Source organism: Euprymna scolopes, chromosome 7 (assembly GCF_053919585.1).
Source record: "Euprymna scolopes isolate OS-2025 chromosome 7, ASM5391958v1, whole genome shotgun sequence".
Classification (NCBI taxonomy): domain Eukaryota; kingdom Metazoa; phylum Mollusca; class Cephalopoda; order Sepiida; family Sepiolidae; genus Euprymna; species Euprymna scolopes.
The window spans coordinates 17,787,036-17,812,782 of record NC_136488.1 but is presented as its reverse complement, the minus strand read 5'-3'; the positions used below and the strand labels follow the sequence as shown (position 1 = coordinate 17,812,782).

Genomic DNA, 25,747 nt, shown 5'->3' with positions numbered 1-25,747 from the left:
TCCAACTTTATTATTTCATTCTCTGATCTTCCACTTCATAAAAAAATACATATCGAGGCAAAACAAAAATCATAAAATAACTCACATTTATTACATTTTCAATTGAGAAGAGGCATACAAATTGATACCCTGAAAGAGCAGTCATCTTATTTTATTGATAAAACATGAGTAAATTATATATATAATCTATACACACACACACACACACACACTACTGTTGGGATGATTAATCAGAATTGGAAATCGCAACTTTTGAGGGGATTGGAATTAATATTAAAGCAATTCCTTTATCTTTTGCTTAAAATGAAAAAAATTTTCCACTGCTGGTAGGAATAATAAAATAAACATTTATTGATTTTAAACTACCAGTAAAACTAAAATCTATAGATCTCCCCCACCCCTGCAGTCTGTTTTTATGTTTGAAGAAATATATGCACAGTAAAAATGTGACTTTAACAATAATTGGGAAAAATAACTTTATAGTTAAATATTTAGAGATTTGTAAAGAATCAGAATCAGGAAAAATATTGGAATCATCCGATCACTAGTATATATACTAACAGGACATTTTTTTTCTACAACAATCTGTAGAAGTTAATATTAATAAAATATTGCTTTTGAAATAATGTCTCTCAGGGATAATATTATTTAGAAAAATATGAATTCTTTCCATAAAAACGATTGTCCTTGCATGCTAAATATTGTTTAAATAAAATGAAGATTTTTTTTTTTTTTAACTATAGCAATTTAATCATTTTTAAAAAATAAATATTTTATATTTTATTACAGTAAAAATAATTGCCAGATAAGCATTCTTTCAATCAAAAAATATCACGTTTATAAAATATATTTATTTAAAAGTGTACGGTTTTAATCGATCAGACAACAATTTGATTTTGAAACAATTCATTTTAAATTGGATAAAATTAGTCTTTTGCTTTAGTGACATCAGATTAATCACCAATCATCATCTTAACTGATCAGATAATATTTTTTTTAAATGTCTGTGAAAAGTGATAACATATGTACGAGCATGAAATTACTTAGCATATTATTGTTTAAATAAATATACGTACTTCAATCATATCACACACAACTTAGCAAGCAAAACGCGCTTTTTTCCGAGACTAGTATAAAACATTTCAAGTGGTGAAAGGATGTAAGAAAGACACTAAGACAACCACTTCAGACATCATGAAATGAATTCCGAATGACATCTTCCACTATGTCTACAAATGAGTGTTTTTTTTTTATGTCATTAGAAATTATAAAATTATTAAAAATTAAATTAGTGACAATATTTGATGATTTTATTTGACTATTTGGTACTTGTACAGATTAATCAAGACATTAAAAAATGAAAATATCTAAAAAAAAAAAAAAAGGGTTATATTGTACGTATCCGTTATGGAATGAAGTGAAGTTCTCCGCAAAAAAATTTCACTTAATTTCATAAAGTAATTTTTTTTTAACAGCAAAAAAAAAAAAAAAAAAAACAATTTATGATACCGAGCAAAAGATTTGATTTTTAGGAAGAAAAGCTTGTATTAAAGATGGGGAGAGAGTGTCGGCACTTTAAACCGAGTTATCTCCACCATGACGTGTTAAAAAAAAAAAAATTCAAAGATGGCTACCTTCAATGCGCTGTCATAAAAACGTGTTTTTCCACTGTAAAAATAAAAAAAATAAAAACTACTCGATCAAATTAAGTGAAATTTTTTTTTTCGGAGATCTTCAATCCAAAACGGATACATACAATATAATCTTTTTTTTGGTATTTTCATTTTTTAATGTCTTGATTAAACTGTACAAGTACCAAATAATTTTGTACTATATCATTGAGGTTGCCTGGAATTTTTGTTACAGTGATTATACCATTCGAACACGGAGAAGAGACAGGTGCCAGTATAATTGCAATAATTAGAAATGGATGGAATACGTTCAAGGAATATCCACTATTACTAACCAGCATAAATCTTGGCACTATTGACCAAAGGAAAAATATCAGGCATGTGGATACAGCATGATGATGTATGGAAGTGTGAACTGACCCATGAGGGTTGAGGAAATGCGTTGCATGGAGAGAAATGACATGAGAATGATATGATGAATGTATAATGCAAGTCTTTAAAATGTGCTAAGATCTGATGAAATCAAAAAAAGATTAAATATGGACAATATTCAAAGAATGGATGAAAGTTCTTGACGAAATCATCAAAACATATTTTCTCCACATCAGAGTTCTTATCACTCTTCATTGTCTTAAACGTCTTGCATAGAAACCGATTATCATTTCTAAACCTGCCAGTAATTTTACTGAATTTCTTGCATACCCAAAGAGTTGAGTTACACGCGATTCCTTTCAACAAACTCAGAAATTCAACTTTATACTTCGTTGGGAACCATGAAGATCTTAACAAGATGAAAGTTTCTTTCTTAGAACTGCACGCCTGTGGAATTGTCTTCCGTTTTTCTGCTTTCCAGCTGACTACGATATGGTTGTCTTCAAGTCTAACGTAAACAAGTTCTTGATGAGCCGTTCCATATAAGTTAACAAATTTACCGAATTTTCATTACTAATGATTACTATATTTTCCAATTTTTACTGTACACTCTTTCACCCTTATCCTTAAGTGGCCTATTGGCCTTGATAATGTGGTGATGCCTGTGTAAAAAAAAAAAAAAGTTGTTCTTGAGACTTATGTCCATTAAACTAAGATATTTTTGGTTTCTTCTGATGTAGGTCTTAGCTTTCTTCATATGTGTTTTATTAGAATACAATGATGGGTTTCCCATAATTAAGACCGTTGATTTAAAATCATCGAAGAAGCTTTCATGTATGAAAATAAACCACATAAATCATATTTGCTTCTTTCTTTTTATGGCATATCAATCTTTTTCAGTTTATTTAATGTTGAATTTAGTCATTTTCTTAAAAGTTTTTATGCAGCAAATTCTTTATATCTTCAAATATTTATTCATAGTGTTTGGTTTGGTTTGGTGGTTTTATAAAGTAAAATTGTTGTTTTGGTTTTTGGCTTCGCCAAATTTGATTGAGTTTTGTAAGAAAAAAAGGAAAAGATAATAGCATCAATGTTTGGTGCATTGAAGATCAGGAAACCGGTATCTTCAGACTGTCTGATCTGATAGCCAGAGTTAAATCATATTTAAATAGGAAGGAAAACATCAGAATATAAAAATGAATTGTATATCTGAATAAGGTCAGAGAGTACATCAGCCAAACCATAGATAGATTGGTTGGTTGTTTTTGTTTTACGGCATATCAACTCTTTTCAGGTTATTTAATGCCAAATCCAAAGATTTTGAAGAAAAATTCTTTAATAGAATATATTTGTTGTTTTCAAGTCAGTTTCTATTTAACCCATAGTTGGGACCCTAACAGGTACTACCACTCCGGGTCAGAGTGGATCTGGGAGCAATGGCAATTAAAGGGTGGTTCCACACTCCCCAAAGCCCGCAAACTGGGGCCTCACCATCGGATGTAGTTTAAGGTCATATCCAGGACCACCATAGATAGAAGACAAAGAAGAAAAATGACTTACCACGTTAGCAAGCAGAGCTACTTTAGCAAAACCTATTCTCTTGCTCCACATGATCCGATATTCCTCATCCCCAAATAAGGCTTCTCGTACACCACCTGTTCACAAAACAGAATGGTTGTAATCAGATGTTGGTTTGGATGTTTCAAAAAGATACAGACATTTTTTAATATTATAAATTCATGCAAGATGTACCTCTGCACGACTGGTTTTCATGTAGAACTTACAGAACTGGTTTTCATGTAGAAAAAAGTTACAGAACTCTAAAAGCTAGAAACTACTACAATCACATGATTATCAATAGAACATTAAGAGGAAAATGCCTGCTTATTGTCCAGAATTCTCCTATTATTAAAAAATAAAAATTAAAAAAACCTGCATGATGAATGTACTTGTGACAAAACAAAAATATATTCCAAAAATCACATGCATTGATCATATAGTTTAAGTTTTAAATAAGAAAATAACATTTAATGAATAACCGTGGAGCAACTGTCTCATGTCACCATTTTCTAAACAATCTCAAAAAACAAAGAGAGATAACTCAACAAATATTCAAACTTGCAAGATTTTTGTTGTAATGCCTACAAATTTCCATCATTTAAAAATGATTTTCTTTATAAAAATAAAAATCACTTGCTTTTTGGAATATGATATTTTTGTTTTGTCACGAGTGCATACATCATACAGATTTTTCTTTATTTTTGATTTTTAATAGAAGGAATTCTGGACAAATAGCAAATGCTCTTGCTGGTTTTACTCACTCAATTCAAATCTAAAAAACAATTCACATTACTCTGATGAGTGTTTATAGCAAAAAGAACATTGAAACTAACATTCTTTCCATGGACAATTTTAATTTAAACACTGGATTCTAACTTTACGACCAATCAAGAATAAAGAAGATAATTATGTTTTAAATTGTACATGAAAAATAAAGGGATTTTTGGGGGTTATTTTCTGAACACTAGTAATCTTACAGTTCAATATGATAGCAAAAAAAAAAAAAAAAAAAAAAAAAAACAGTTAAGTAAAATCTATGCTTAGCAAATCCCAACTTTAAACCTTTGTAATTATCACGATCCGCAGATTCTTCTTTACTTTTCTAACAGTTCAAAATTGTATTAAGATCTCAGAACATCAATGAAACTGCAGTGCTTGATGCCTTATCAGGCAGAGTGATAGATTAATCAAATAATAATTGGATAAATTTGTATTTATTTTTTTTACCCAGTCATGACCATTGATTTGGTTTCACTCTATGAGAGATCTTTAATATGTTATGAAATGTTCCACTTTTCTTCTTTTTTTTTTTTTTACTTCCGGTTCTGTATAAGCATTTAACACTGAAAAATAGCTGGTCACTTGCATAATTTTAATCTATTTTTCTATTCTTTATTTAAAAATTCATTGTCTTTATATTTTGCGTTTTTCGCATTTTTAATCTATATAATACACTACTACAATTACATGATTATCGATAGAAAATTAGTCATACACCAAGGCATTTCAGTTGCGTATGTACATTATCATCTTTTTTACACACATTAAAGAAAAAAGATCATCTAATAAACAAAGATTATGATTAATATATATTGCTCAGGTAAAACAAATTCTGACTTTATTCATTTTAAAATGAATTGTTCCAAAATCAAATTAGGTTTCATCGACTAAAACCATACAATTTTCAAATAAATGCATTTCAAAAAGTAACATTCATTTTATTGATTCAAAGAACATTTACCTGACAATTGTTTTTAAGGTAAGAAGATAAAATATTTAGTTCTAAAAGGAATATTTTAAAGAATGTTTAGCTGACAATGAAAATTATTTAATGGCTGAAAAAGAGTCATTTTTGTTATTAAAAGTATTGAGTCTGACAATTCTTTCAAAGGTATTATTATTAATAACAGTAGATTATACAAGTTGATGTAAAAAAAAAAAAAAAACAAAAAAAAAAACAGATTTCAACAGGATCTTGCTAGTTAATTAATCAAAACTACATATTTTTTGTGGGCAGATAACTTTGGATAGCTTGTTTTTGTTGAGTTATTTCCCTTATAGCGGTTAATTTATATTTCTTGTACATGATTTTCCCTAATTAAAAGGGATCAAGTAATTATTTTGTTTTCTTATAAGTTTAGGTGATTTTTATTTTATTACATTATTTTGTGAGGTTGTTCAAGTGTAGGTTATATTTAGTTTGTAAGACTGCCTATATATTATATTAGTTTGTAAGACTGCCTATATATTATATTAGTTTGTAAGACTGCCTATATATTATATTAGTTTGTAAGACTGCCTATATATTATATTAGTTTGTAAGACTGCCTATATATTATATTAGTTTGTAAGACTGCCTATATATTATATTAGTTTGTAAGACTGCCTATATATTATATTAGTTTGTAAGACTGCCTATATATTATATTAGTTTGTAAGACTGCCTATGTGGACTATATTTGCGACTAATTCTATTCTACTCATGGCTCAGATGGTAGAGGATATTAATTTGAATGTGTGGATTTAGCTATGAATTTATCTTTTTTTCTTTTATTGCATGGCTTGTGTATTGTTATTTATAGTTTATGATACCGTACTTCTTCAGACACAACCTACAATCTTTGCTGTTTGTATAGCAAGCTATTGTTGTCTTGATAACCTTCCGATTGTAGCAACCAAAAACATTTACTTGTATTTTCTCCTTGCAGAGAGCAACTCATCAGGCGATTCGATCCACGAGAACCAATCAGCTTCCGGAGCATATTAATTTCATCTCTCTATTGAAAGACTACTTCGGATTCTTTGAGAATCATAGACAGCAGTTAGAGAGATTACTGGAAACAACAAAGAAAGAAAGTCTTCTTTTTTGCATACGTCACCAACACTGAACAAAATTTCCAAAAAAAGCAGCAGCCAACAAACTTTATTGCATTCTTCGCCAAGACACTGTCGTAACTTTCACTAATCTATAATCAGTGGTGTATGTAACTTAAATACCTTTTGTTGTTGTAATAAAAATGTTTTGTTTCCCCTTTTCGTGTGATGACCGTTTTAGTTGATTTTAGAAGATTAAAACAAGAAAAATAGATGAAATGAATAATTTGGTTTTGCTTAGAAGAAAGTCTCTTTACCTGGAGCAATTGCCAATATGTGTCCTTGTTTTAACAAGTTAATACAGCTCTGAACGGTACCAGGAGTAACTTTGAACACATCCATTAGGATTCGTAAGCCTGAAAATAATAAGACAGAAATCATGATTATAACTGAAATGGGGAAAAATTTGATATATTTCAATTTTAATCTAATAGAATAAACTTTTATCATTTTTTCATTCCTTCATTAAGGATTGAACTCTGATAATATATTTTAACCACTGATTATGTTCATCAAGCTTTGTATTTAGTACAAACATAAAGCAAGAGTTTTTTCTGATAGTTTAAAAATCTAATTATCTTTGGTAGCATTTCCATAAGCAGCAATATTTATATTTTTGTCTTAAAAATGATACAATATACAAGAACTCGTGAAACAGTGGTTAGAGTTCTTGGAAAAATCAATTGTAAAAGTGATATTCTCTTGAAGATTGAAGGTTCAATTCTCAGTGTGGGTGACAGAAAAAAAAGAAAAAAAAACAATTGCGAATTACATAGCTGATGGAACAAGGGCATGCTAACCCTGTGAAGTAAATAAAGGTTGGAGGTTACATCGACCAAAACATTGTCAAAATTACAATCAAGATGAGAACAGTAGTTCAATGAATCCTCATAATACGAATAACCAATCCTCATCTTAAAAGTTCAGAAAGTTGATTCTCTGAATAATCTAAAGTAAGAGACAACTTAAAAAAAAAAACTAATAAATAACAGTTGTAAAAAAAAAAAAAAAATAGATTGCAAAACACCCCATAAATCCTGTGAAGATTGTTTTTTTATCACTTATGCTACAGATCATGTAGATCTGCAGCTGGTCTTAAAAGCCACCTATACAATCAAAGGCAAAGAAGAAAGGACATTTGTGAAGATGCAGCAACATCATCTATATTCATACAAGCTGTAACCAATTGTTTAAGAGGCAAAAATTTCAGATCAGTAGTCTTCAGTTCACAGGTTGCTTTTGTCATTAAGAGAATATTGTAAAAGCCAATCATTATAGATTATGAAATACATATTCTAGGTAACACAGGAGTATGTATGTTAGTGGCTGCTGTTTCTTTTCTATCCAGGATGTTTTATCTATTTGTATAAAAAGCAGTATTGTCATGTGATATGGATTTGTATAATTTGGATTGTTCATATTACTATTCTTGAATATTATTTGCACAATGTTTCAGTTAATGTAACTTTTGATCTTCTTCAGATCTATCTTGTTGAACTCTGGAATCTTTCTATCGAACTCTAGAATCCACACAGATTTTCGAAAGAAAGCTTTATTTAATCAATGGGTAAGAATGGCTGATGGAACAAGAGCATGCTTCCCATATGGATCAAATAAAGGATTCTGTTCAATATTCTGTGAGAATAAAACTCAAGATGAGAGTATGTGTGCAAATAATTCAAATAATACAAATTAGCAATCCTCATTTAAAAAACATTCAGAAACTGTTTGTCTCAGTTCTTTAAATTTATTTTGGTTGATGAGGTTGTTAGTTACGTTTTTTGTGTCAATGTTCCTATTTACAATGCCTCCCCATGGGACAGAATGAGACACCAGGGTCGTTTTTTAACGTGGAGAAAAGGAACAAAAATAAAAATTGTCTCAGTCGTGAAGGATTTCTCCTCCACTGACAGAGAACAAGAAATTGAAGTGCAGCATCTGAAGAACAGATACTACACTTTGATCTTGTCCCGAAGGCCAAGAAAGTGATTGTGTCAATGTTAGGTCCATGTGAAATCTCAAAATTGACCACACATTTTGCTTATTGTGAAAGGTGTTTTATGATCTTAGTGCTGTTTTAATGTAGCGTTTAAATGAAGAGTTATTTTCTTATGACTATTGAATTGGACATATTGAAGGTGATATGTTTTTGGCATTTTGAGTTATTTTGACTGGATCAAAGTTTTAATGCATACTGAAGAGAGTTTTCCCATCAAAAGATTAAACATGACATTCAGATCAACTTTATATAGGTAAACTGCGGAAGACTCCTAAGCATAGTTACAGGTTATAATTTTTTATAGTTTGTACTATATAATAATATATTTAATATATAATAAGTTTTGATCTGATCATTTTTTATGCTTGGTTTAGGATTTTTAAAATCTTTTGTTAATTTTATTTTTGGTATTAAATCAATAATACTTTTTTTTTTAATATTATTTCTAATTATTTAATTTGATAAATTATGTGTATTTTATCCATTTTTTTTTTTAATTTCAAACCAAGGCAATATGCTCGTTTTTTACAGAAATGTATACAGTTTAGAAGACAAGTATAACAGATAATCAAAATATTTCAATGACCTGGAACTTTGAAGAGGAATCTATCACCAACTGCCCGAATTGTTCGGCCTTTGTCAATAATACATTTTGCCATGACATAATAGACATCAATAGGAATGGCACCATGATAATAAATGAGAAGAGCTGGTCCAGAACTGGGAACATTGCTGAAACCTTCAACTTCATAATCTGAAAAGAAAAATATAAAACAAACACAGTCATAATTTTTTTGTTGTTAATATCGAGATATTTTTAATAAAGACCAACAATTACACATTGGATAATAAATTTTTATATTGTTAATATATGTATCTTAATAAATCAGTTAAATACTGACAATTACACATTGTATAATAAATTTTCATCATATTGATGGAAGAAGTAGGATCTCTTAAAATTATGAAGATTTGCGATTGTGATTTTATAACAATGCAATTTCAAGTTTTTATTACAATTTTATCACTAAAGATTTATAACAGTATGACAATCTTAAAATCAAAATGAAGCTGCCATTTCCAAGATTAACAACACTAGATCACTTGAAATCCTTGACATTTAATCATTGCAAAACTTTATGACATTTAATTTTTAGTTGCCATGAGATAAAAAAAATTCCATTTTCAATCAGATAAATGGGACATTGATCAAATTTTTAGAAAAGTATTCAAGATTTCCTATAAACATTTTGCTGATTACATATTCCTGCCATATCGTGTTGTAGATGGTTCATAATATTTTGGTGTATGATCCATCAAGTTTCGTAAATCAAGAACATTTTATGCTTAAGAGTCTGATCTGTAGAGTAGAATAGTTTCAACTGATGCCTTGAAAAGTTTATCACAGTTTTTATAGCATCATTTCAGATTTTCTCGAGACGGATGTTAATATATAGAGAATACTTGTAAATATAATTTGTTTAGGCTTATAATTCAAACAACATATTTGGCTATGACAGTTTTGAAAAAGACCAGGGTTACATCGACGAAAATGTTGTGCAAATAGCATTCAAGATGATCTCAAAATTTCAGATTAACCCAATCTGAAATTTTTAGATGAAAGATGATTGTTTGAATTAATTGGACTAATGTTCTCATCTTGAGTGTTATTTGCACAACGTTTCGCTCAATATAACCTCAGACTTTCTTTATTGTCATAGCCTTTTCAGGTATACAAGTCGCCATGTTACAACTGAATACGAAAGCATTAGTCCGTCTGATTAATCCAAATCATGCAAACATATTATTATATGTTATTAGAAATTTAAGAAAAAAAAACAAAAATGGTATTACCATTTTTTTAAAGCAAATTATTTGTTTTAAAGAAGCAAATGTGCAAGCTTTTATGTGGGATCAGACCAAACTTTCTACAATCAACACTAAGATGGATTTCCATCTCAAAATATTTTTATATATCCGACAGAAAAGGAGTAAAAAAAAAATTTTTTTTTAAAACACTCTTGGAAAGGACCTTATATGGTTGAAATCTTGTACTTTAAGGTAAATAATTTGTTTTAAAAGAAAATAAATAATATCGTTTTTGGTTTTCTAAAGTTTCTAATAGCATCTCAAATTTATGATATCTCAAAAGTGAAAATATTATTTTATTAAACGTATCGTTAAACGTAAAGTTAGTTTCATTCTGCAATGGAAGTACTGATATATGTAGGTAGCAAGATTAGTGTTAATATAAAGATGATGCTTTAAATATAATCATTTTTGCTAGAAAATCCCCCAAATAATTACGATTATTTTGTTTTATTTAGTTTCATTTTTCAATAGTTAATGTAGGTACGAGGTGCCTTAAATAAGTTTCCAGACTTGTTTTTGTGCAGGCATTTAAAATTGACTCTTGAAAATTCAATATGTTATTACTATATATCTAATGGGATGACTGACTAATTTTTATGATTTTAGGCTCAAACAAACAACTACAGCAAGAATTGGAATACATCCTACTAAAGCCTGATTGTCAAAGCTGGTGAATTTCAAAAATGCAATCTAGACGTGAAGACACTTTAGAAGAACGATATGCAATAAAATTCTGTTTTAAAGTTATAAAATTCCCACTAATCTTTACTACACTAAAATCACAATGACTAATGTATACTCATTAACCCTTATCCTCGAGTGGCCTCTGAGACTTGATAAGTGGTGACTCCCCATGTAAAAAAAAAAAAAAAAAAATACAGGTTCAATTTTTATATTCTAGATAAGGTTCTCTTATGTTTGTGAAAATCTTTATAGCATATCAAAATGATTAGAGATTGAAGAGTTGAGATTCGTTTCACATAGTGCTAGGATAGCAGAGAATTTTACGTGGGGAATGGTAATATAGCATCAACTTTTTAGTTACAGAAGAAGAGAGCCTCAAGGCAGAAGATGATTTGGTTACTTTTAAAGGGAGCTGTTTGATTTTTTTTTTTTTTTTCAGTTTTGTTGGTTTTTTAGGGGTTTTTTTTTTTTGGTTTGATAGAGGGGTTTCAAAAGTCTGGGTTTTTGTCCAATATCCAAAACAAAGTGCACACAAATTGACTATTAGTTAAATCTGTATCTATGGGGTTGTGGTCTCAGGGATATCAACCAGAAATTTTCCATATGCGACATGACACTACAATTACATAGTTAAATTACAAATAATAAAAAAAGTCCAAAATGTACAGAATATTTGTTACAATGATGTTTTTACAGACCGAGTTGAGATGGAGATGATTAGAAAGAATATGCAAACAAATTCTAAAAATAAAATGTTATTTTAATGCATTTGTACTTTTATTTAATCATTTGTATTTTTAAACCTTGGTGGAAGTATACGCTCTACAGAGTGTTACTATAATTTTAATTTTCTTTTAATCTTTTAAGACAAAATTTAAAGTTTAATTTATAACTAAAGATTAATATCAGTGAAAAATGGTGTTACACTTCACAAAAAGCCCTTTAACATAAAACCTGTGTTTACGTACCATGCCAGATGTAACCCTGTCCATCCCACAAGACGGCCAGAGTCTGTCGAGCCCCTTGCCAAAAGTCCTGAGCATATGCCTTACAAAGACGTTGTCGATAAGAATAGACATGCAGAAAAAGTACGGACGCAAGCAGTAAGACAACGATGAAAAGAGGCAAGAGGAAAGAGATGATGATTGGATAGATCAACCAGAGCACCCATCGCATGTAATCAATGTCCAATGAGAGCAGATAATGGTGGACTCCGGGCAGCAGGCTGGAGACATTCATGTGAAAATGGGAAAAATAATCCATTCTGGAATGTTGCAAATGAGTGGAGATTGGAGGCAATACACAATGTAATTTGGCATTTGACTGAAGAGCAGGTAAAATGACTAGACTTTCTCAGCAGTCTGACATATCCTCATCTGGTAATTCAAGTATCATAATTGACCCTGCGAGCACACAAAAGAAACAGATAATAAAAGCACCTGAAAAGAGTAGAAGAAAATAAAAATTAAATAATTTGTAAAAGAACAGAATTATAAGCCTTTTTTTTTTTTTATAAATTTTATTTTGTTCATTTCATCATTTTTGATCTTCTCATAATTATTCAGCAGATTAATGGATATACATTCATGACACACAGCCTAATCCATTGCTATAGTTGACAATTTCACTTCACTTCTAAAGAAGCTCCATAAACAAGGAAACCAGTATGGACCGAGTTGCAGTAAAGGATTTATAAGGCATTTAGTCAGCTCTCCAAGATCTGGAGAAACCAAAAATTCATCCTCAGATCTAAATTAATATTTTATAAAACACCGTCTTTTCCACACTGCTATATTGAAAGCAAAACTTGGCATCTCAAAAATCAGTCAAGAGAAGAAATTTGATTCCAAATGCTGTAGAAAGATTGTAAGGATCAAATGGAGCGATCAAATTACCAAACAAAAAGTCAAAGACTGCACTAACCAACAGGTAGTATCATTAATAATTGTCAGATGATGTCTAGGCTGGCTCAAACATACCCTAAGATTTACCATGGGGAAAATTATCGACTAAGTGCTCCAATGGATTCTTGACGGAAAAAGAAGAGGAAGAGTAAAGAATGAACTGGAAACAGACAATCAAGACAGATTTGATAGCAATGGGAAAAACTGGAGAGACACTGTGGATCTGGCTTTTGATCAGAAACGATGGTAAATTTTGACTGCCTCATGCATCGCAAGGCACGGGAGTTCCTAAGTCTAAGTCAATAGTAACGACAGTCAATACGATTCTAATTTTGTTATGTAGAAAAGTAATAATAATACATTTTACAGTAAAAAGAAAAAAATAATCATATACATTTAATTTAATTACAAATTGCATAGACGAGTAACCAATGGCAAAAAGCTGAAATTGCAATGTAAACTACTACTGCTAAGATAAATTTCTGTTCAGTGTCAGATACAAGACTCTTCTTTTTTCTCCACAATTAAATTTTGAAGAGATACATGCAAAAGTTGTTAACTTGTTGTCAATAAAAAAATGTATTTAGTTTTATAACAATTGCTTTTATCATTTATTTATTACTAGCCTGGGTGCCTGGCAAAAAAAAAAAAAAGTGGCATAGGCAGGTAGGCTCAAACCCATGCCATGAAGGCGGAAAAGAAAATGAAAGATAATCTGACGTCTTAGCCGATGTCTCCATGACACGACCAGAAGTCAAAAACGTTGAAATTAACCAAAGTCAATCCAACGGTGAGGATGACTTGCTAAAATGTAGGCAAAAAAAAAAAAAAAAAAAAAAAAAAAAAAAAAAAAAATCGACCCCTCCTTGTACAAAATGGCCGAGTTTAAAGTGAAGGAATTAATGTTTTGAGCCAATTTTTTGATATTTGTCGTCCGAGACATCGAGCCTCAAAATGATACTGATCTTGTTAGGATCCATCACCTCTGTTGAAAGTTTTTGCGAGATATACATACATATCTTTAAACAAACAGGTGAGATTTATATCATAGACTAGTGGGAGTACCCGGCGTTGCCCAGGTGTTTGGAGGTGTGTGTGCTGTTAAATAAAAAAGAAACCAGAGGGGGGGGGGGGTTAAAGTTGGTAGAATCGAACCTGAAGCCCTGAGTCGAAGTTTGAAAATAAAATGTGAAAAAAAACATGAACCGTTCGCCCAGCCAGAATGAGTTACTGAAAGATGTTTGAATTTATTTAAGTAAGAACCAAATTGACAGGTGCCCGCACGGAAGTCGTCTAGCCTTACGACGACAACGTAAGCAATAGCTATTCAGCAAATGAGGTCAATGACCAGGTTTGTTTGTTATAAGCGAAGTAAAAAAAGAAAACATAAGAACGAACGTTAAAACTTAAGCGGGGGGGGGGGGGGGGTCAAAACATCGGAAAAAAAAACACAAAAGAAACTAACGTAAGGCAAACGAACGATGTTAAATGTAAAAATCGAAAAAACAAAAAAGAAAACAGAAAAACAAACACGTGAAAAATGGCTTAAATAAGCCAGTTTCAATATTAAAAATTTTTAAATTGGTGGGTACCCGGGTGTTTTTGGGTGTGTGGTCGGGGATGGATAAGCGAAGTAAAAAAAAAAATAGAAAAACGAACGTTACATGAAAAATGGCTTAAATAACACTGGTTCAATATTTAAATTTAAAAAAAAATCGAAAAAAAAAAAAAAAAAAAGACATCTCACACCACGATTCGAACCCAAAACGTTTAGATAACGAACCAACGCGCTAACCAACTGAGCTAACGCGACGTACATGAAATTTAATCAGTTTTTCAACTATTTAAAGTAAATCAGGTCATGACGTCATCTGATGCATGCGTAGAACCGGTCGTCATCACGTTTTTGTGTGTGTGTATATAAAAAAAAAAAACGCACTAACCCTATTTGGATTAAACCAGCTTCCTCCAAAGGAGGGAGCATGGAATTCGCAAGCGGTCGCCAGTTGCTTGTATAACCCAGATAGGAGAGATGACGATGTTAGGTTTTTGCAACTTTTGCAGGGAGGTGTCACCGTCCTACTACATACAGCACCTGGAATTCCGAAATTGGTCATCATTTTAGTAATGACTAGACTCAATGTTGCTTAGCTTCAATGATCTGATGGGAACCAGTGTTTCAATATGATTATGTCGTATTTAAAGAAACAATCACTAAAGTTAAGCAATACTGTCACCTAATATATATATTATTCCTTAATTGGAATTTTTTATTTTGAGATGAGCATTTTTATGTTAATTTTATTTTTTATATCGGACTATTAGTCTCATCTTTATTAGTTGTTGCTTGTTTGTTTTTATTGGTTCACAACGTTTCGGCCAACTTCCTCTGGCCTTCGTCAGGTGGTAACCGCGACGGATAGGAACTTCGAATCTCCTAACTGCATTCTCAGCCATCACTGCCATCCGTAGTTGTCGTCGTCTCACCACATTTTTGACCAATTACCTCTGGCACGCTTTGAAACCGCTATCTTCAGACAATGTTCATCTGGAACCGTAGAGATTCAACGTCTCTATCAACTGCGCCACGGGCCCCGAAGGGCGATCAAGGTTGGATTCTTTGATCTTATAAATCCAGATTTATTCATTATCTGATCTTCCATAGTCGGGTCCGTACCGATTGGTATATATATATTATTCCTTAATTGGAATTTTTTATTTTGAGATGAGCATTTTTATGTTAATTTTATTTTTTATATCGGACTATTAGTCTCATCTTTATTAGTTGTTGCTTGTTTGTTTTTATTGGTTCACAACGTTTCGGCCAACTTCCTCTGGCCTTCGTCAGGTGGTAACCGCGACGGATAGGAACTTCGAATCTCCTAACTGCATTCTCAGCCATCACTGCCATCCGTAGTTGTCGTCGTCTCACCACATTTTTGACCAATTACCTCTGGCACGCTTTGAAACCGCTATCTTCAGACAATGTTCATCTGGAACCGTAGAGATTCAACGTCTCTATCAACTGCGCCACGGGCCCCGAAGGGCGATCAAGGTTGGATTCTTTGATCTTATAAATCCACATTTATTCATTATCTGATCTTCCATAGTCGGGTCCGTACCGATTGGTATATATATATTATTCCTTAATTGGAATTTTTTATTTTGAGATGAGCATTTTTATGTTAATTTTATTTTTTATATCGGACTATTAGTCTCATCTTTATTAGTTGTTGCTTGTTTGTTTTTATTGGTTCACAACGTTTCGGCCAACTTCCTCTGGCCTTCGTCAGGTGGTAACCGCGACGGATAGGAACTTCGAATCTCCTAACTGCATTCTCAGCCATCACTGCCATCCGTAGTTGTCGTCGTCTCACCACATTTTTGACCAATTACCTCTGGCACGCTTTGAAACCGCTATCTTCAGACAATGTTCATCTGGAACCGTAGAGATTCAACGTCTCTATCAACTGCGCCACGGGCCCCGAAGGGCGATCAAGGTTGGATTCTTTGATCTTATAAATCCACATTTATTCATTATCTGATCTTCCATAGTCGGGTCCGTACCGATTGGTATATATATATTATTCCTTAATTGGAATTTTTTATTTTGAGATGAGCATTTTTATGTTAATTTTATTTTTTATATCGGACTATTAGTCTCATCTTTATTAGTTGTTGCTTGTTTGTTTTTATTGGTTCACAACGTTTCGGCCAACTTCCTCTGGCCTTCGTCAGGTGGTAACCGCGACGGATAGGAACTTCGAATCTCCTAACTGCATTCTCAGCCATCACTGCCATCCGTAGTTGTCGTCGTCTCACCACATTTTTGACCAATTACCTCTGGCACGCTTTGAAACCGCTATCTTCAGACAATGTTCATCTGGAACCGTAGAGATTCAACGTCTCTATCAACTGCGCCACGGGCCCCGAAGGGCGATCAAGGTTGGATTCTTTGATCTTATAAATCCACATTTATTCATTATCTGATCTTCCATAGTCGGGTCCGTACCGATTGGTATATATATATTATTCCTTAATTGGAATTTTTTATTTTGAGATGAGCATTTTTATGTTAATTTTATTTTTTATATCGGACTATTAGTCTCATCTTTATTAGTTGTTGCTTGTTTGTTTTTATTGGTTCACAACGTTTCGGCCAACTTCCTCTGGCCTTCGTCAGGTGGTAACCGCGACGGATAGGAACTTCGAATCTCCTAACTGCATTCTCAGCCATCACTGCCATCCGTAGTTGTCGTCGTCTCACCACATTTTTGACCAATTACCTCTGGCACGCTTTGAAACCGCTATCTTCAGACAATGTTCATCTGGAACCGTAGAGATTCAACGTCTCTATCAACTGCGCCACGGGCCCCGAAGGGCGATCAAGGTTGGATTCTTTGATCTTATAAATCCACATTTATTCATTATCTGATCTTCCATAGTCGGGTCCGTACTGATTGGTATATATATATTATTCCTTAATTGGAATTTTTTATTTTGAGATGAGCATTTTTATGTTAATTTTATTTTTTATATCGGACTATTAGTCTCATCTTTATTAGTTGTTGCTTGTTTGTTTTTATTGGTTCACAACGTTTCGGCCAACTTCCTCTGGCCTTCGTCAGGTGGTAACCGCGACGGATAGGAACTTCGAATCTCCTAACTGCATTCTCAGCCATCACTGCCATCCGTAGTTGTCGTCGTCTCACCACATTTTTGACCAATTACCTCTGGCACGCTTTGAAACCGCTATCTTCAGACAATGTTCATCTGGAACCGTAGAGATTCAACGTCTCTATCAACTGCGCCACGGGCCCCGAAGGGCGATCAAGGTTGGATTCTTTGATCTTATAAATCCACATTTATTCATTATCTGATCTTCCATAGTCGGGTCCGTACCGATTGGTATATATATATTATTCCTTAATTGGAATTTTTTATTTTGAGATGAGCATTTTTATGTTAATTTTATTTTTTATATCGGACTATTAGTCTCATCTTTATTAGTTGTTGCTTGTTTGTTTTTATTGGTTCACAACGTTTCGGCCAACTTCCTCTGGCCTTCGTCAGGTGGTAACCGCGACGGATAGGAACTTCGAATCTCCTAACTGCATTCTCAGCCATCACTGCCATCCGTAGTTGTCGTCGTCTCACCACATTTTTGACCAATTACCTCTGGCACGCTTTGAAACCGCTATCTTCAGACAATGTTCATCTGGAACCGTAGAGATTCAACGTCTCTATCAACTGCGCCACGGGCCCCGAAGGGCGATCAAGGTTGGATTCTTTGATCTTATAAATCCACATTTATTCATTATCTGATCTTCCATAGTCGGGTCCGTACTGATTGGTATATATATATTATTCCTTAATTGGAATTTTTTATTTTGAGATGAGCATTTTTATGTTAATTTTATTTTTTATATCGGACTATTAGTCTCATCTTTATTAGTTGTTGCTTGTTTGTTTTTATTGGTTCACAACGTTTCGGCCAACTTCCTCTGGCCTTCGTCAGGTGGTAACCGCGACGGATAGGAACTTCGAATCTCCTAACTGCATTCTCAGCCATCACTGCCATCCGTAGTTGTCGTCGTCTCACCACATTTTTGACCAATTACCTCTGGCACGCTTTGAAACCGCTATCTTCAGACAATGTTCATCTGGAACCGTAGAGATTCAACGTCTCTATCAACTGCGCCACGGGCCCCGAAGGGCGATCAAGGTTGGATTCTTTGATCTTATAAATCCACATTTATTCATTATCTGATCTTCCATAGTCGGGTCCGTACCGATTGGTATATATATATTATTCCTTAATTGGAATTTTTTATTTTGAGATGAGCATTTTTATGTTAATTTTATTTTTTATATCGGACTATTAGTCTCATCTTTATTAGTTGTTGCTTGTTTGTTTTTATTGGTTCACAACATAAAAATGCTCATCTCAAAATAAAAAATTCCAATTAAGGAATAATATATATATACCAATCGGTACGGACCCGACTATGGAAGATCAGATAATGAATAAATGTGGATTTATAAGATCAAAGAATCCAACCTTGATCGCCCTTCGGGGCCCGTGGCGCAGTTGATAGAGACGTTGAATCTCTACGGTTCCAGATGAACATTGTCTGAAGATAGCGGTTTCAAAGCGTGCCAGAGGTAATTGGTCAAAAATGTGGTGAGACGACGACAACTACGGATGGCAGTGATGGCTGAGAATGCAGTTAGGAGATTCGAAGTTCCTATCCGTCGCGGTTACCACCTGACGAAGGCCAGAGGAAGTTGGCCGAAACGTTGTGAACCAATAAAAACAAACAAGCAACAACTAATAAAGATGAGACTAATAGTCCGATATAAAAAATAAAATTAACACTGTCACCTAATGATTAGCTCTTCTTTATGGTATATATTGGGATTCTATGCGAGTAAGTAGAGGTTATGTTAACTAGTATGAATTTTGATGAGCATTACATTAGTACATGCAAGAATAATCTCGCAGTAAGAGAAATAAATCCAGCTGCAGTCATTGTGATTGAAGGTCAAGGGCCAGCTCTCAACAAAACACACACACACTAGAAATGCAAGTGTTGAATGACAGAAATAATGTCACGTGTTTGGGAGACAGAACAGTTTCTAGAGTTGGAGCCGGGAAGCAAGAGAGGCAACATGCATCTGATAATGTAGAGAGAATCTAAATGAATGTTGCATAGAGACTCTGCCCATACATCACCATCTTAAGATTAAGAAAAACAAGTAATCAGAATTAGATATTGGTCTTTCCTTCTACGAACAACCATTCTCTAAATAAAACCTTAAAAAGCCAACAAATCTTGTATTTCTATGCATAAATATATTTGACTCAAGTTAAACAGAAGATCAACAACTACAAGGGGTCACAATCCATGCATGGAAAAGCGATGATTGGAAAACTAAGAACAACAACTGCGTAACATATGTAAAATAAACATTGCTTTGTTGATTTGTCTCGTGATCGATCACTGGCAAAACTGCACATGTGCAAAAGTGCGTACTTACATAAAGGCGATGTGCGAATTGTTTATCGCATAAATATTACATTTTCATTCATATTCTCGAGTGGATGGCAACATTAGGAAATACAAAGCCGCAAGATAGATGAAGTGAAAGAAAGAAAAACCTAAACTAACACATGGTTAAAGTGTGATGCACATGGGTGGGTAGTTATTAATGTATTACTATATAGATAGGATTATATTATTATTATAAAATCCACTCAGCTATTTCAAATAAATATATCCCTTAAGCAGGACATATCAATAATTATCAACAAAATAATTATTTTCTTATTTAGTCATATCCTTAAACTTTTATCAAAAATATAGGACCAATAGGTACTATGAAATGACACCAAATAGGTCTAGAAACTGATAAAAAAAAAAAAGGGTTCAGAAGAGTTATGAATGACATAAAATAAAAAACTGCCAACATTAAACTAATACAAGATAAACTAGAAAACGTTGACAAACTTGGAAGCATATGTTGAGGTAAAAAGCTTAGTATTGAGTTGTTATCAGGTTGACAAGAAAGTTTGTGTGGTTTTTAACTGTTAAATTCAAATAAACATATCTTGGCTCAAACAAAAATTTATTGATCAAAATAAGCGCCATCAATATCAACACACTTTTGCCGACGCAAAACAAGTATATTTATGTCAATAATGTAAAAATCTTGCGTTGTGCTTGTGATGGAGTCACTGAAGGCGTTTTTGATATTGCTTAGGTTTTTTAATCATTTCTTATGCAGAAAGTTGTCAAGATGCTTGAAAAAGTGGTAATCAGTAAGTAAGAGTATGGCGGATGAGGCAGAGTTCCGTAGTCCAATTTCTTCAACTTTTGCAGGATCAGTTTAGCAACGTATGGTCGGGCTTTGTCGTAGAGAAGAATTGGGTCTTTTCTGTTGACTAATGCTGGGTGTTGTTGAAGTTTCTGATGCATTTCATCCATTTGTTGACAGTATTCTTCGCCGTAATGGTTTCGATTACATTAACAGACCAGAAACAATCAGCATGACCTTCTTTTGGTGCAACTCTGGCTTCAGGAAATGTTTTGGAGGTTTGTTGGCATCTAATCACTAAGTTGACCATCACTGGTTGTCATAAAGAACCCACTTTTCATCGCAAGTCACAACCCAGTCAAGAAATGTGTTGTTCTTGTGTAAAAGAATGGAAGATTACACTTCATAGCGGAGTTTCTTTTGACTGTCCTAGAATTCGTGAGGCACCCATTTATCAAGTTTTTTTTGCCTTTCCAATCGCTCTCAAGTGGTTGAAAATCATTGTATACATTGTGTCTAAATCAGAAGCAAGTTCTCGAATAGTTATGCATGAATTGGCTTCAATTGAGGCTCTTAATTGATCGTTGTCAACATCCGATGGCCGACAACCAAGCTCATCTTCCAAATTCTTGTCGACACCACAAAATTTCTTAAACCATCATTGTACTGTGCATTCTATAGTGGTTCCTGGGCCAAATGCTTTGTCGATATCACAAGCTGTTTCAGCAGTTTTTTGTCCTAGCTTGAATTGAAATAAGAAAATAGTTCGAATTTGATTTTTTTCCATTTTGTATTCAATGTTCTGAAAAGAAGACATAATTGTTTTAAAACAATTGTAATTTAAACGATTAGAAAGAGAAAAAAAACGCTCTCCAAAATAATATAAAAGTAAAGGTATTAATTTGAAATCAAAATTAAAAATTCCACAAGAACTTTTTCATCAATCTAATAGCTTCTTTCAAATTAGCCTCTTACGTCTCAGTGACAATATTTAAGGTAATATTTAAGTGAATACAAATAAAATAACGAATATGCAATAATGATAAGTTTTATTAAAAATAAATGGTTTTATTGTGTTTATTTACACATAATTAGCAACAATGATTTTGATAATTTGTATTAAATAATTTTCAACTTAAATCATTCTATTTTTAGTCTAAGAATTCCCTCAACATTGACATTATAAAAATACAATTCTAACACTAATATGACCATGTAAACCTTATTATAATAGAGATTGTGTGTCTGCAACTGAAATTATGTCACCTACTTTCTTACTTCTTATTCCAAATCATACTTTTTATATTGTCATACAAAAAATGAATCTCATTAATTACATAATAATTTACCTAATCTACATTCTTTTAAACACAAAATATTATGTAGAAATTCCTAAATTATTTAGAGTTGGTTTTGGTTTGTTTAATAAATGACTCATTTTTTCTTTGGTCAATTCAAATGCATAATTATGTAGGAAGTTGTACTCCAAAATATTCCCTCATTAAATCTTAATAAACTTACGTATTTACCAAATGAGCTGCAGATGATGAAATTAAAATTTTAAAAGATTTTAATTTTATTAATTTTTTTTTTTTTTTTTTTAAGATCTAGGATAGGATAGTTAAATCTAAATATTATGACACAGTTTGGTCAATTTGAGAAAAAAAAAGAAAAGGTGAAAGAAAAGTTAAAATAAAAAGACTTCAGGGCAACACTGGGTACTTACAGCCAGTACTTACATAGCATTTATATGAACAATTAATGAAATAACTTAATCTCTACTAATAAAAATAGAATAAACACAAAGTTATTAAAGCCAGTAAAGTTATGAGGCCTCATTTTTTAATCAATGATTGTAATTCTATTTTTAAAAACAACTTAGGTCACATGTATTAATCCTGGATTAGTATAACTGAATACAAATTTCAAAAGAAACAAAAAAATTATTATATAAATTATTATCCTTGAAAAATAGAAAACAAATTAAATGTTATTTCCAATTCTTTTCTATCATATATAAAACTATCACTTATACAGACAAATAGTATATACTAAAGACCTAATTTTTTAATAAATTATTGTATTAAAAAAATAACTTAGTTTTGATATGTTATTAATTTTAAAAGAAACAAAAACAATCATTTAATTTAAATTATCGCCCTTGAAAATAGATTTTTTTTAAATTAAATAGTTATTTTTTTTCAGTTCTTTTCATATTTATATATCACTTTATTTACAGAAAAATAAAGTTACAATAAAATTTTTAACAAAAAAGATGGGACAGGTGTTTTTCAAACTGTTTATACAAATAAAATGCAGCACAATAAATAATTAAGGATTTTAATAGTTTTTCAACAATATTTCAGCTAACTATACTTTATGGATTTTCAGATTTATTTATATAAATTGGAATAAGTGGTGTTATGAATTGATAAATTTGTTTAACACAAAACTAAAAAAAAATAAGGGTTGGCAGAAAAAGGAAGGAATAGGAAATCAGTGAAATGGAAGAAATGAAAATGACTATAATAGGACATTGAGCATAAAAAAAATTATGTGACTAAATTGTCTTATCATAAATACTTGTAGGGAAAATTATAGAATGTTAAGAAAAAAAACCAAATTATAGTAGATAATTGATGTGATTTTAAGTAGAAAAAATGATATTACATACTTGTAGTTTTACTAGTGTATTTGATTCTCGGAGAAAATTAAATGAGAATACATAAATCTGCAAAGTGTGTAGACATTATCTAATTAAGCAAGTAAATGATTATTTAATTCGGTAAAATATATTGAAATTAAAAAAAAATAAATAAAAACCCTTCCTACTAGTAATTTTAGAACTGTGTGAATTTATGACTTGTTTTTTTAACTGTTTTTCAAATTGAACTCTTTCATTTCAAATTCTTAAGACTTGTTAATGTCTGTTCAACTTACACTTTACCTTTTCAAGTTGAAAATGTAGTTAAAAAGTGGGGAGGTAAAACAAGTAGGAAATTTAAAAAAAAAAAAAAAAAAGAAAAGTTGGGATAATTTTTTTTTTTTTAATGAGGATATATTTTTTTAAAAGGGTGTAAATTTTTTAAAAAGTGGTAAATTAAAAAAAAAAGTGGGAAGACGGGCAGTGCAAATATTAAAAAAATTCATGATATTCTTCATTGGGATAAATAGAGATAAGGAGAACTTTCTGTGTGCTTGTCAGTCATTAATAATTTTTGTAAATGTGAGAAATACATTTCACTATCAAAATATTTTAACTTCTTTTAGAAATGAAAAATATTGTATTAATACTAAATAATAACTTCCCAACAAATAAAGCGGATGCCATGACCAGAAATTGAAACCAAAACCTTGATATGTTCAGTTCAATATTCTATTTAAATTTTCTTATGAATAAAGCGTAAGATATTACCTTACAGCTTTGATGTGAGGTCATAGAATTATGATTTACATCAAATCAATCATACCAAAACAATCGTATTACTTGAATTCTTTTGACTACTATTCTCATCTTGAGTGTCATTTTAACATTTTGGTCAATGTAACCTCCAAACTTCAAGCACATCTTGCTGAACTTGGTTATCTTTCTGTCAAATTCGTGAATCTGCATAAAATTTTGATCAAAACCCTTTATTTAATTAATGAAAGTTAGCATGCTTTTATGTAGTCAGCCATAATTGATAGAAGTCCTAAGTAATTCACAATGTTATTTTCAGCCATCCACATGAAGGATTGAACCTTTAACTTGCAGAAGAAAGTCATTTTTACAACTGAATTTTTCCACGTACTCTAACCACTTGCAGACAATTGTAATATGAATTTTAGAAGCCTTAAACCCATTTTATTTCTTGATGTAAATATCACTATTTACTACTAGTTGATATTACGATGTATGTATATATACTTTACTAATAGCTTTAACCTTTTGAAGTGTTTATATTAAAAAAAAAAAATCAATTTATTAACCAATGAAAATTAAGCACCCATGAATATAAATAGTAAAAATCCAACCAGTTTAATTAATCCCTGAAGATGAATCCAGAAGGATTTGAAAGTACTTGGACAAATTGAAGTAAAGACTAGAAGACAAAAAAAATGGAAAGGATTTAATGTAAAATTAATTCAATCTAACGAATTATGCATATATTATTTTATGGATTTACATAAAATTTTATGCATCTATTTTCATTATTTTGACAGTGCACAATACTTAAATAGAAATAGGTAGTAATTTTGGAACAAATATGGCAATCAAGTTACACAGAATTTCTATGTGAATAACAAAGGATCTGATTGGCTGACCAGTAAACCATGGAAATATATAAAAACACAAAAAAAACACTGATTCCATGCAATAGTCTGACAAGTCATCATGCAGGCGAAACACAGAAAATTCTATGTAGCTTAATTGCCATATTTTTTTTATTACCTACTTATTATATATTTTATCTATTATCAATAATTAACATTTCTCATATTAAATTCTATACAGTCTATTTAGTAGTTAATCATCATGCAACATATGTGCTGCTTCTTCCAGTCATCTTATATATGTTGAGTGACAGTCAATTATTTATTAAGTAGATCTAGTATAGAATTTAACACAATATGGGAACTGTTAATTATAAATAATATATATAGATATACAGGGCTCTATGAACAAATTTATCTTTAGTTGACCTTTGACAATTAAATATTTTTGTTTACTAGCCAAATAGAAAAGTTACTAGCCAAACCCACATGATTTTTAGAATATGACATTTTCATTCTGTAACGAGTATATCCACCAGAAAGATTTTTCTATGTTTTTTTTTTTAATAAGTGTAATTCTAAATATACAACAAAATTTATGTTGATACTTGAAGGTATAAACATTAAAATTTCTTCAGATGTTTTTTAAACAGTCTTCGTTAAAAAGAAAGAGCATATTGTTCTATTAAACTTTTATTGTTTAAATAATTTAACTTTGTTTGTTTTATTAAAAAAAAAGTTGAAAAGATATTTTTCACTCAGTAGTGAGGTTTGGAAGA

The 25,747-nt window shown here is 31.5% G+C and overlaps 1 protein-coding gene across 8 annotated transcripts in view; it reads right to left on the bottom strand.

The window, feature by feature from the left end:
* The window catches only part of LOC145279617 (DGAT1/2-independent enzyme synthesizing storage lipids-like), a 77,237-nt gene that overhangs the window by 11,053 nt on the left and 40,437 nt on the right, over positions 1-25,747 (bottom strand). For 6 of the 8 annotated variants that reach the window (XM_080130821.1, XM_080130819.1, XM_080130827.1 and 3 more), the window contains 4 exons: positions 11,961-12,431; positions 9,023-9,190; positions 6,695-6,793; positions 3,564-3,658 (listed from right to left, as the gene is read on the bottom strand). In XM_080130821.1, the coding sequence (XP_079986947.1) occupies positions 3,564-3,658; positions 6,695-6,793; positions 9,023-9,190; positions 11,961-12,255 (657 nt within the window). In that variant the 5' untranslated portion in view covers positions 12,256-12,431. The remainder of the gene's footprint in view (positions 1-3,563; positions 3,659-6,694; positions 6,794-9,022; positions 9,191-11,960; positions 12,432-25,747) is intronic. The other 2 variants (XM_080130822.1, XM_080130826.1) reach the window with 1 other exon arrangement.